General features: G+C 45.2%; 1 protein-coding gene across 1 annotated transcript in view; it reads right to left on the bottom strand.

The window, feature by feature from the left end:
- Nucleotides 1-13597, bottom strand: part of CPO (carboxypeptidase O) — a 216965-nt gene that overhangs the window by 157280 nt on the left and 46088 nt on the right. The window contains exon 3 of the mRNA XM_068247357.1: nt 5770-5845. Coding sequence (XP_068103458.1) covers nt 5770-5845 — 76 coding nt within the window. The remainder of the gene's footprint in view (nt 1-5769; nt 5846-13597) is intronic.

Here is a 13597-nt window from a genome sequence, read left to right as displayed (position 1 = left end):
TGTTCTGTTCAGTGGACCCGCCACTGTATACCTGTTCTGTGAACCCGCCACTGTATACCTGTTCTGTTCAGTGGACCCGCCACTGTATACCTGTTCTGTTCAGTGGACCCGCCACTGTATACCTGTTCTGTTCAGTGGACCCGCCACTGTATACCTGTTTAGTGAACACGCCACTGCATACCTATTGTGTTCAGTGATCCTGCCACTGCATACCTGTTCTGTGAACCCGCCACTGTATTCCTGTTCAGTGAACCCGCCACTGCCGTCACTACACAAACAGCTGTTTGCGGTGCGTTACACAGTGAGTTTGGTGTGTCAGTGTGAAGCAGTACCTTAATTACACTACCTGATTGATGTATACACATGCAAGATGTTTTAAAGCACTTTAGGCCTGTCATTTAGCATTCAATGTGATTTCTGCCCTTAAAACGCTGCTTTGCGTCAAATCCAGATTTTTCCCGGGGACTTTTGGCGTGTATCCCACTCCGCCATGCCCCCCTCCAGGTGTTAGACCCCTTGAAACATCTTTTCCATCACTTTTGTGGCCAGCATAATTATTTTTTTTTTCAAAGTTCGCATCCCCATTGAAGTCTATTGCGGTTCGCGAACTTTAACGCGAACCGAACGTTCCGCGAAAGTTCGCGAACCCGGTTCGCGAACCTAAAATCGGAGGTTCGGCCCAACTCTAATGGGGATTTAAACTTCAGAACTCACATCTCTGCTGTGGTGAAATCATCCTATTTTCACCTTAAGAACATCGCAAAAATCAAGCACCTCATCCCCCCAGAAGATCTACCAACTTTAGTTCATGCCTTCATTACCTCCCGACTGGACTACTGCAATGCTCTCTACACTGGCCTTCCAAAAAAGATCTTATACCACCTACAGCTGATACAGAATACTGCAGCCAGACTGCTAACCAACCAACCCTGTCACTGCCACATAACGCCAGTCCTGCACTCCCCTCACTGGCTACCTATAAAATGGAGGGTCCTATTCAAGATCGGCCTACTGACATTTAAATCCCTGAATAATCTGAGCCCTGGATACATGAAAGATATGTTACAGCTGCGTAGCAATCCCCGCATTCTCAGATCCACAGGTTCTAATAATCTAGTCATACCCAGCGTCCACTTGGAAACGTTTGGTCCCAGAGCCTTCTGTCATGATGCCCCTACATTTTGGAACTCCTTACCTCAACAGATCAGGACAGCTCCATCCCTGGACCTGTTTAAATCCAAACTGAAAACCCACCTGTTCAGTATGGCATTTGCAGAAATATAACTTTTTGTTGTGTGAATACTTCACCCTACTACCAATTACTGAATCTGAGAGAGCCTAAGCGCTTTGAATCCTATGGGAGAAAAGCACTATAGAAATGCTATTGTATTGTATTGTATTGTAAAAGCCTCTTCCTGCTTAATCACCCTACGTAGTGATCAGTTTACACCATACCTGCATTGCTTGGTTTTGTGTAATAACTGTTTGTTATCTTGCATTCTACCTTTGTGAATGTGTGCTTTTCCTGTGTTGGCGAATAGCAGTGTTCCCTCCAGCCTTGTCTTGTGGACCTTGCCATTGCTTTTTTGATGGGATTAGCAGACTCTCTCTTTACCTTGCTGGGTGGACATCACCATAGCTGCAGTTGCTATCGGTGATCCTCCTTTCATCTTGCTGCCTGGTGGTGCCTTTACTGCGGGGGCAATTGGCAGATGCTCCTTCTACTCCTGCTATGTGGACATTACCAAAGCAGTAGTTGCCATTGGTATGCTCCTTCCTGTTCTGTCTAGTCCTGCTTGTACTGTATCAATGTGCATGTTTGCCATTTCTACGGTAGTGATAGGATTGGTAAATATTCCTTCCTTTTCTTATTTATTGTGGCGGTTACCAGAAGCTCAGAGCTGTGGTCGCTTTGAGCAATTTTCCTTCCCTGTTTCTTGTCTGTCTACTCCTGCTATGTGTGCGTGCTGAGTTGGCTCCTCCACAGTGCATACCACACTACTTCCTGATATTACCCAGCATTGCCTGTCTTTGTTTAGTGGGTTCTGGTAGTATCTCTGTCTTTGTCAGTCTCTATACCTGCACACTTGAAGGCTTGGGTGTAACCAAGTGCTGGGAGAATGTACTTGCCATCCCTTGGCTGAATGGGGTGACACAAAGTAAAGCGTTTGGAGTAGTGATGGCTGAACATTGTGATTTTGTGTTCAGGAATGCATTCACAAACTTTACGATGGACATTCGCGAACCAATCGTTTGCAGTGAGCTATATTGACTTTAATGGCAGGCAAACGTCTGAAACATTCATGGCATCTCTACAGCCACAATTTATTTAAGAAAGGTGTACAAAGTGTACCAAAACCTGGGCAGTGGCATGGCGGAAGTGGATCAAAGGCAAAATATTCAGCAAAAATTCTATATTTTATGCAGAGGCTTTTTTTCATCCATACATGCCAAAAATCCCATGTAGCTTCTAGATTTTTCAAATAAAGGTCTTTAGTATGGCCCACTCGGTTGTCTGCCTAAAACAATTGTTATTTGCAGCCACTTTTGCAAAGACCAGAAATGCATGTCATTACACATTTATCTATTACATTTTAAAAGTGTTTGTGACCTAAAATTTCAACATTTCAAATATTACAACTGAATGTGCCACGTTAACGACTTCACTCTTACACAGTCACACCATCCTTCCTGCCCAACGTAAAAGGATGCCAATCCTCAGAGAAGCCTGAAGAAAGTGTCATTCCAGATGTATGTATTAAATGTTTAACCACTTAACGACCGCCTAACGCTGATAGGCGTCGGCTGGTCATTAGTGGTATAGCATGGACTTCCATGCCAGTTCACGGAGGGTGTCTCCGTGAACAGTCTGCGAGCTGCCGATCGTGGCTCACAGGCTAATTGTAAACATGAGGGAAGAAATTTCCGCTGTTTACATCATATGACGCTGCTGCTCAGCAGCACCGTAAAGGAGATCGGCGATCCCCGGCCTCTGATTGGCCAGGGATCGCCGGCATATGATAGGCTGAAGCCTGTCAGTTCCGGCACAGGACGGATCGCCGTCCTGCGCCGCTCAGCTAAAGGAGGGGAGGGAGAAAAAGCCGAGGATGGCGGAAAACGCTGCGGAGGGGGGCTTTGAGGAGCCCCCGCAACACAAATATAGCCGGTGGTGATCAGACCCCCACAGCAGGATATCCCCCTAGTGGGGAAAAAAGGGGGGGGAGTCTGGTTGCCCTGGCTGCCACACGATCTGTGCTGTGGGCTGGACAGCCCATGCACAACAGATCTTTAGAAACGAGCCCGGTCCTTAAAGTGAACCTAAAGTCCCCCCCAAAAAACGAGATGAACTCACCTGGGGCTTCCCTCAGCCCCCAGCAGACGATCGGTGCCCTCGCAGCTCCGCTCCGATGCCTCTGGACCCGCCGGCGAGCACTTCCGGTTTGGCCGTCACCGGCCGACAGGCATGGGAACGCGAGTGATTGTTCGCGTTCCCAGCCTGTATATCGCCCCCTATGCTGCTATTGCGGCCAGGAGGATACTATACATGACTTCATAGTAGAAAATAATCTTATTTCTCAGCATCAACATGGGTTTACTAAAGACAGGTCCTGTTTGACTAACATGCTCAGCTTTTATGAGGTAGTGAATGCTAATATAGATATTGGGAATGCTGTAGATGTGATATACTTGGACTTTGCAAGGGCCTTCGACACTGTTCCCCACAAAAGTCTAGTGCAAAAGTTGAGGATGCAAGGACTGGGGAAGAGTCTGTGTGCATGGATAGGGAACTGGCTAATGGACAGAAAACAAAGAGTTGTGGTCAATGGATCGTACTCAAAATGGGTGACTGTTAGCAGTGGGGTCCCACAGGGGTCTGTACTGGGTCCACTGCTCTTCAATTTATTTATTAATGACCTAGTAGATGCAGTAGTGAGCAATGTTGCTATTTTTGCAGATGATACAAAATTGTGCAGAATCATCAACTCTCAGGAAGATAGTGTCATATTGCAACAGGATCTGGATAGGATGGCTATATGGGCACATAAATGGCAGATGAAATTTAATGTTGAAAAATGTAAAGTCATGCATTTTGGTCGTACCAATGGTCTAGCACCATACAAAATGAATGGGATACAGTTGGGGACATCAAACTTGGAGAAGGACTTAGGAGTACTCATCGACAATAAGTTAAATAATCGTACTCAATGCCAAGCCGCTGCAACTAAAGCTAACACAATTTTGGGATGCATTAAAAGGGAAATAAAAACTCGAGATGCTAGCATAATATTCCCCCTGTTTAACTCTCTAGTAAGGCCTCATCTGGAATATGGAACTCAGTTCTGGGCACCACATTACAAAAAAGATATTGCAGTTTTAGAGCAGGTGCAGAGACTCGCTTACCAAGAAAGGTTAGATAAACTGGGTTTATTTAGTCTAGAGAAAAGACGCCTTAGAGGAGATCTAATTAACATGTATAAATACATCAGAGGGCAATATAATAGCTTGGCGGATGAGCTTTTTGTCCCTAGGCCTTCTCAAAGGACTAGAGGACATGATCTGCGCATGGAGGTAAAACGGTTTAGCCATTTATTTAGGAAAGGGTTCTTTACAGTAAGAGTGATTAAGATGTGGAATGCATTGCCACAGGAAGTCGTTATGGCAAACTCTATACCTGAATTTAAAGGGGGCTTAGATGCTTTCCTTGCATTGAAAGACATCCATGGCTACAATTACAAGGTAATGCCTAATGATGTTGATCCAGGGATTTTATCTGATTGCCATCTGGAGTCGGGAAGGAATTTTTCCCTTTTGGGGCTAATTGGACCATGCCTTGTAAGGGTTTTTTAGCCTTCCTCTGGATCAACAGGGATATGTAAGGGAGCAGGCTAGAGTTGTACTCTGTACTGGTTAAACTCGATGGACGTATGTCTTTTTTCAACCAAAATAACTATGTAACTATGTAATATATAATATTTTTAATTACCCTAAGACCGCGTCACGCAAACGGGCCTAACGGCAATTGACGTCAGGTCCTGGAGCTGGCTTGTGCAGGAGATCGCGCGCAGGCTTCCCGCGCATCTCCTGCTTGGCAGGCCTTCAGTCTTCCAGCGGCGATCGCCGTTAAGAGACTGTTAGATGGCAAAACCGCCATCTATAAACATAGTACAGCGCTGCGATCTACAGCAGTGCTGTACTGGGGACAGCCGTGTGACACGGCTGTCCCTCTGTGGGACACAGGAGCGATCGCTGTGATAGGCTGGCCAGGGAAGGGAGGGAGGCTGATGAAAATTTAAAAGAAACAACATATATTTATTTAAAAAAATAAGATACAGATTAGTACAAAAATAAACAAACATCTGGGTAGCAATCAGACCCCACCAACAGAAAGCTCTGTTGGTGGGGAGAAAAAGGGGGGGGGATCACTTGTGTGCTGTGTTGTGCGGCAGTACAGCGAGCTCATAAAGCTGCTGTGGCCCTTTTATTAAAAAATGGCCTGGTCTTTAGGGGGGTTTAGCACTGTAGTCCTGAAGTGGTTAAATGACATACAAAAAATTCCTGGCAGGCTCCAGGCACACAATGTGGCACATTCCAATCTTAGTAGAATCAAATGACATACTGAATGTGGGTTGCAGGATAGCTGTCCCTGTGACCAAGACAGGCATGAGGCCTGGTGTAACAAGCAAAGTTATAGAATTTTATTAAATTAATGACTTTTTAAAAAATGTTTATTTCTGACAGGCAACATAAATACAGTTGCGTAATACTAACCTGTGAAGTCTGATATATGTTTTCTATGCAGCGAACGTGGTCCATGTTCTGTGGGAGGATTTGCAAAAGCTGGTCCCTAAAGAATTACAAAAATATTGTAAGCAGACAGATTTTTAGTAATCCATTTATGCATTGACAACTATTTAGCAAAACATGAAAAGGGTTTTAACTAACTTGCTTTAAAGTTCTAGCCTAAACTGGAAATATAGAGAGGCTTCTCCCCTGTTAGAAGTTAATGAATGCTTTATTCATACATTAATGCTTTACTCATTTAATAATGCTAACGACCTTGAGAATTTCAGCATGGCTTCCTTTTTATCTCTCCTCACATCTTAAATTCTTATGCATAGCAGTCTGTATGAATTGATTTTTTCCCCTTACTTAAAAAAGAGGCATATTTTACCCTCTAAGGGGACAATTAATATGCTTAATACAACACTGTAATCTAGCGCTGACTCTGATGTGGAATATTCCAGGGAGAATAGTGTTTAAGCGTTTACTTTAGATTACAGATTGTAGAGAATTTGTAGACAGATTCTGCAAAATGTAAGACACTCTACAGTGACTGCCTTCTTTGGAAGACAGGAACAGGGAAGGGGGGGAGTGGATTTATTTCTTATCTGTATGATGTACATCAATGGAAGCCCTTATGAACTATGGGTCTGCATAAGTAAAATAGGTAAAAAATATATTGCTATTGGCTCTCAATCATGGGAAATCTTGGAAATATAGCTTTCATATATTAAAAATTATCAGCTACAAGTTTGGCATAGTGAACCATAGCAAAGGTCACTGACGATTAGTAAGGGCCTTTTTCCACTACTCTGCGATTTGCAATTTGATTCTGATCACAAATCGCAAGGTACAATAAACTAATGGAAACTGCAGCAGCAATTTCCATTAGTGCGATCCGATTGCGATGCGATTTTGGTCAAAACGCGATCGTCGTCCTGCCACGTTTTGGATGCAATTGAGCTTTACTATACTAAGTATAGTAGCTCAATTGCAATCGTAATCGCATGGTGGAAACTGATTGCATTTCATAGTGGAAAAGAGCCCTAAAACAGCGTTTGTGCATTTGCATTTGTGTGCATGCACTCACAGCAAGAACTCTTCCTATAAATTCTGACCTATTTGAACTCAAAAATACATTCTTGCTAAGGGTGCATATGCAGACTGCAGACAAAGTAGGTCAAGAATTTGGGCACCGGCCAGTGAATTATCAGCTACACGGGCGCTGGAGTTGCCCAAGCAAAATAGCAGCGGAACTCCTTCATCATAGCAGTGGTGTAGTTAAAGAGGCATTCTGCTTATGCTATAGGGACATTGCAGGAAATAGCAGTGGTGGAAGTTTTCAGAACTACAGGATAGCGGTGGTTAAGTTGTAGAGGAACTATGGCTCCACTACAGGGATGGCGCCAGAGTGTACATGTCATAGGGGCGCCTGGAATAGATTGGGAGTGGTAATTATTTTGGCTTCAGGGGGGTAAATTATCTTCTTGCAGAGATATGGTTTTAATCAGCTTTATAGCCACTTGGTTGGGAGTAGTAATACACCGGAGTTTGGCTACGCCATGGGAGAAGTTAGTGGGGTAGGTTAGAGTTAGGAGCAGATAGAGGAGGGTTTGTGAGAGAAAATGATTACAGAGGATGATAGTGGAATATCATTATAATAACCAATTATAATAACCAATATTCTACTATCGGGAATCAGGTATACTAGAATACCAGTAAAATTACAGATATTCTACTACTGGTCTTAAAGAGGAACTCCAGTGAAAATAACGTAATGAACAAAAGTGCTTAATTTTTACAATAATTATGTATACATGATTTATACATGTATACATGATTTAGTTAGTGTTTGCTCATTTTAAATTATTTCCCACAATGCAACAAGGCTCCCACATTATGATGTCAGCACCATGGTCCTGACATCACAGTGTGGGAGGGGTTTCAACACAATATCAGCCATACAGAGTTCCCTGATAATCCCTTTGAGAATAGGAAAATATTTCTCATGGGAAAGGGGGTATCAGCTACTGATTGGGATAAAGTTCAATCCTTGGTCACGGTTTCTCTTTAACTTGCACCGATTTTACCAGGTGCCTCTGTTAGATGTATGCAACTCCAGTTCCTGAAATGCTAATGCACTTTCCTTTCTGTGAATCTTGGCTCTCAATGGCTCAATAAGACCTGGGTGAGATTTGCAGACACCCATTGCCATATAGCAGAATATTTGTATTAAATCTAGGCCTGGTATGCAGGATTACTGATCTTCAGCACACAAAAACATAAGTAAACTGGCCCCTTATTTCTGGGTTCTGCAGTGTTATTGTATGCATTTGAGACAGTCTTTTCATGCATGGTCCTCTTAGTTAGTTCTTTAAGTAGTGTTCGCGATCGCGGAGAACCACAAACTTTTCCGAAAGTTCGATTTGCCCCCATAGTACATCATTAGGGTCAACTTTGACCCTCTACATCACAGTCAGCAGGCACATTATAGCCAATCAGGCTACACTCCCTCCTGGAGGCCCTCCCCCCTTCTAAAATGCAGGCAGCGTCAGGCATTGGACTCACTCGTGTACCTGCAGTAATTAGAGAAGGGAGAGCTGCTGCAGACTCTCATAGGAAAAGCTTAGTTAGGCTCTTGTAGGCTTGTTAGCTTGCTCCTTGCTGATTCTTATTGCTAAAAAAGCACCCCTCAACAGCTCTTTTGAGTGCTAATCTTGTTCTTGTGATCTATTTTTGTTTTTGTGTGTGGCCCACTTGCATTATATTTATATACAGCCCTGTCAGTCAGTCACAGTTGGCCTTTGGCCCCTAATTCCTACTGTGCCACTGCCAAGCCCAGCACATTCAGTGACTGCCTGTGTGTGTGACAGGCAGCTGCACATTTGTAATCCCAATCACTGGACCTGTTCACTGTTTAGTCCACCTACCTACCTACCTACGTGAGTGCACGCATTGTTAATACCACCAGTCATTGCACCTGTTCATGGTACGTGTGTGTGACAGGTGCACATTTGTAATACCCAGCAGCACTGCATATGCCTACCTGTTGTTCAGTGCACCCACCTACCTAAGTGAGCGCACGCAGTGTGCTATTTAATACCACCAGTCACTGTACCTGTTCACGGTACGTGTGTGTGACAGGTGTACATTTGTAATACTCAACATTGCATATACCTACAGTGGGTTGCAAAAGTATTCGGCCCCCTTGAAGTTTTCCACGTTTTGTCATACTACTGCCACAAACATGAATCAATTTTATTGGAATTCCACATGAAAGACCAACACAAAGTGGTGTACACTTGAGAAGTGGAATGAAAATCATACATGATTCCAATTTTTTTTTTACAAATAAATAACTGCAAAGTGGTGTGTGCATAATTATTCAGCCCCCTTTGATCTGAGTGCAGTCAGTTGCCTATAAACATTGCTTGATGAGTGCTAATGACTAAATAGTGTGCACCTGTGTGTAATCTAATGTCAGTACAAATACAGCTGCTCTGTGAGGGCCTCAGAGGTTGTCTAAGAGAATATTGGGAGCAACAACACCGTGAAGTCCAAAGAACACACAAGACAGGTCAGGGATCAAGGTTTTGAGAAATTTAAAGAAGGTTTAGGCTACAAAAAGATTTCCAAAGCCTTGAACATCCCACGGAGCACTGTTCAAGCGATCATTCAGAAATGGAAGGAGTATGGCACAACTGTAAACCTACCAAGACAAGGCCATCCACCTAAACTCACAGGCCGAACAAGGAGGAGAGCGCTGATCAGAAATGCAGTCAAGAGACCCATGGTGACTCTGGACGAGCTGCAGAGGTCTACAGCTCAGGTGGGAGACCATAGGACAACTATTAGTCATGCACTGTACAAAGTTGGCCTTTATGGAAGAGTGGCAAGAAGAAAGGCATTGTTAACAGAAAGCATAAGAAGTCCCGTTTGCAGTTTGCCATAAGCCATGTGGGGGACACAGCAACCATGTGGAAGAAGGTGCTCTGGTCAGATGAGACCAAAATGGAACTTTTTGGCCAAAATGCAAAACGCTATGTGTGGCAGAAAACTAACACTGCACATCACTCTGAACACACTATCCCCACTGTCAAATATGGTGGTGGCAGCATCATGCTCAGGGGGGCATCTCTTCAGCAGGGACAGGGAAGCTGGTCAGAGTTGATGGGAAGATGAATGGAGCCAAATACAGGGCAAACTTGGAAGAAAACCTCTTGGAGACTGCCAAAGACTTGAGACTGGGGCGGAGGTTCACCTTCCAGCAGGACAATGGCCTCAATTCACTAAGATCATGCTAGAGATAATAAGGCAAGAGAAAACTTACCTCCACACGTGAGAGATTTATCTTACCTCTTCATTCCTTAAGTTACCTCTCCTGTAGTTAATTTACCTCCTCTGTAGTTAATTTACCTCCTCTGTAGTTAATTTACCTCCTCTGTAGTTATTTTCAAATGCAGCTAATTAACAGCCTGTCTTTAACTCTGGAGTTATTTTAAGGATTGGAGAGTTGATTTAAAGACAGAAGAGTTAACTTTAGGCTTGCCTGAGGTAAAATGTTTCCTGAATACTACATGCCTTATCACCATGGTAACAACTCTAGAAGAGTTATTAAAGACAGGAGATAAGTTTAGTGAATTGAGGCCAATGACCCTAAACATAAAGCCAGGGCAACAATGGAATGGTTTAAAACAAAACATATCTATGTGTTAGAATGGCCCAGTCAAAGTCCAGATCTAAATCCAATTGAGAATCTGTGGCAAGATCTGAAAACTGCTGTTCACAAACGCTGTCCATCTAATCTGACTGAGCTGGAGCTGTTTTTCAAAGAAGAATGGGCAAGGATTTCAGTCTCTAGATGTGCAAAGCTGGTATTGACATACCCTAAAAGACTGGCAGCTGAAATTGCAGCAAAAGGTGGTTCTACAAAGTATTGACTCAGGGGGCCGAATAATTACGCAAACCCCACTTTGCAGGTATTTATTTGTAAAAAATGTTTGAAATCATGTATGATTTTCGTTCCACTTCTCACGTGTACACCACTTTGTATTGGTCTTTCACGTGGAATTCCTAAAAAATTGATTCATGTTTGCGGCAGTAATGTGACAAAATGTGGAAAACTTCAAGGGGGCTGTATACTTTTGCAAGCCACTGTACCTGTTGTTCAGTGCACCCACCTACCTACGTGAGCGCACGCAGTGTGATATACCACTCCGTGCATACCTGTTAACTGCACCTGTGTGACTGCACATTGTATTAGTCAAGTCAGTGCATACCTTTCACTTCATCCCCCCCGATATGGACAAAACAGGTAGAGGCAGAGGCAGAGGAAGGCCACCTGGCACGTCTGTTCGAGATCATGCTGATGTGATTTTGTGTGGCCCTGGACCAAAGTACAGTGCTCAGAAGAAGGCACTTCCCATTAACTCCCAAGATTGTCAGGACGTGGCTGACTATTTAACACAGAACACCTCATCTTCCGCAGCCACCAGCGCTACTACTAGCACCACATCCATTCCATTTAACACTTCGCAGGAGTTATTTGGTGGGGAATTAACTGCGTCACAGCAACTACTGTTACAACAAGATGAAGGTGCTAAGCAAGTTACACCACCTCATATGTCTGAGTTAGGCGACACTATGGACGTAAGGTGTGAGGAGGAGGATGGTGAAGTACCTGCTGTTGGTGCAGTTTATGAGGTGTCTGAGGCAATCGAAGCTGGGCAGGATGATTATGATGATGATGATGATACGGATGTCATGTGGGATCCTAAGAGACAAGATGACCAAGGGGACAGTTCAGAGGGGCAGTCAGAGAGGAGTAGGAGGAGACGAGTTCCTGAATGAAGCAGGGGGAGCTTGTCATCAGAAACAGCTGGTGGCAGGGTCCGGCGCCATGTATTGCCACCTATGGACAGCCAGCCAACATTCCCTTCAACGTCAGCTGCTGATGCCACCATAGTGCCATCACCCCAGGGGGGCTCAGCGGTTTGGACATTTTTTAGTGTGTCTGCCTTAGATCAGAGCAATGCCATCTGTTCTCTCTGCCTCCAAAAATTTAGCCGTGGAAAGGCCAACACCCATGTAGGGACAACTGCCTTACGAAGGCACATGCAGACAAGGCACAAACTGCAATGGGAAGAGCACTAGAGGAAAAGCAGCACACAAAAGAAAAGCCACCCTCCTTCTCATCTTCCTCCTTCAGGTGCAGCATCTTTAGCCACTTTCTCCCTTGCACCTTCACAATCACAGCCACCCTCCTCCACTCCGCCTCTCACCTTAAGCGGTTCCTGCTCCTCTGCCCACAGCAGCAGTCAGGTGTCCGTGAGGGAAATCTTTGAGCGGAAGAAGCCAATTTCTGCCAGTCACCCTCTTGCCCGGCGTCTGACAGCAGGCTTGGCGGAACTGTTAGCTCGCCAGCTGTTGCCATACCAGCTGGTGGACTCTGAGGCCTTCCGTAAATTTGTGGCCATTGGGACACCACAGTGGAAGATACTAGGCTGCAATTATTTCTCTAAAAAGGCGATACCCAACCTGTACCATGAAGTTGAGAGGCAAGTGGTGTCATCTCTGGCACACAGCGTTGGGTCAAGGGTCCATCTGACCACGGATGCCTGGTCTGCCAAGCACGGTCAGGGCAGGTACAATACTTATACAACCCATTGGGTCAACCTGGTAACCGCTGACAAGCAGGGAGTACATGGCTGTGCAGCGGACCTACTTGTGACACCTCCATGGCTTGCAGGCAGGCCTGCTGCCACCTCCTCTCCTCCTGCTACATCCTCTTCACTGTCGTCCTCCTCCTCCTCCTTGGCTGAGTGGCAGCGCAACTCTACTGGTGCTGCGATCTCCTCTCCAGCTTCACAGCCCCAGCTCCCCCAGAGCCTATGCTGCATGCCAGGTACGACGGTGTCATGCCATCTTAGACATGTCTTGCCTCACAGCGGAGAGTCACACTGGAACAGCTCTCCTGGCTGATCTGAACAAACTGGTGGATCAGAGGCTGAACCCGCACCAACTGGTGTGTGACAATGGCAGCAATCTTATTACGGCTTTGAAGTTGACACATGTACCCTGCATGGCACATGTGCTCAATCTTGTAATTCAGAGATTTGTTTCTAAGTACCCACGCTTACAGGACGTCCTAAAGCAGTCCAGGAAGGTTTGTGGGCATTTCAGGCGATCTTACACGGCCATGGCATGCTTTGACGATATTCAGTGGAGAAAACACTTGCTGGTGAGATGCTTGATTTGCGATAGCCCAACTCACTGGAATTCGACCCTCCTGATGTTCGACCGCCTGCTACAACAGGAGAAAGCTGTCAAACAGTATCTCTACAACTACAGTCAAAGGACACAGTCTGGGGAGATGGGGATGTTCTGGCCGAAGTACTGGACACTGATGCGAAATGCCTGCAGGCTCATGCGGCCGTTTGAGGAGGTGACAAACCTGGTGCGTCGCAGTGAAGGCGCCATCATCGACTTGATCCCATATGCCTTCTTACTGGAGAGTGCTGTGCATAGAGTGGTGGATCAAGCTGTGGAGGAGCGTGAACAGGAACAGGAATGGGAGGAAGAGTTGTGGGATCAATTCTCAGCAGAAGCAGATGAGTGGAGGAGCGTGAACAGGAACAGGAATGGGAGGAAGAGTTGTGGGATCAATTCTCAGCAGAAGCAGATGATTCCTCAACACCTGCAGCAGCACAGAGGGGGGAGGAGGAGGAGGAGGAAGAGTCGTTTGGGGAAGAGGAGTCAGATGATGAGGAAGGTGTTGTTTTGGAGGAGGCGTATGAGGCGGAAGAACGACCACAGC

The sequence above is a fragment of the Hyperolius riggenbachi genome, chromosome 7 (genome assembly GCF_040937935.1).
Source record: "Hyperolius riggenbachi isolate aHypRig1 chromosome 7, aHypRig1.pri, whole genome shotgun sequence".
NCBI lineage: Eukaryota > Metazoa > Chordata > Amphibia > Anura > Hyperoliidae > Hyperolius > Hyperolius riggenbachi.
The sequence above is the reverse complement of the archived record's forward strand: the minus strand, read 5'-3'. Positions and strand labels throughout refer to the sequence as shown.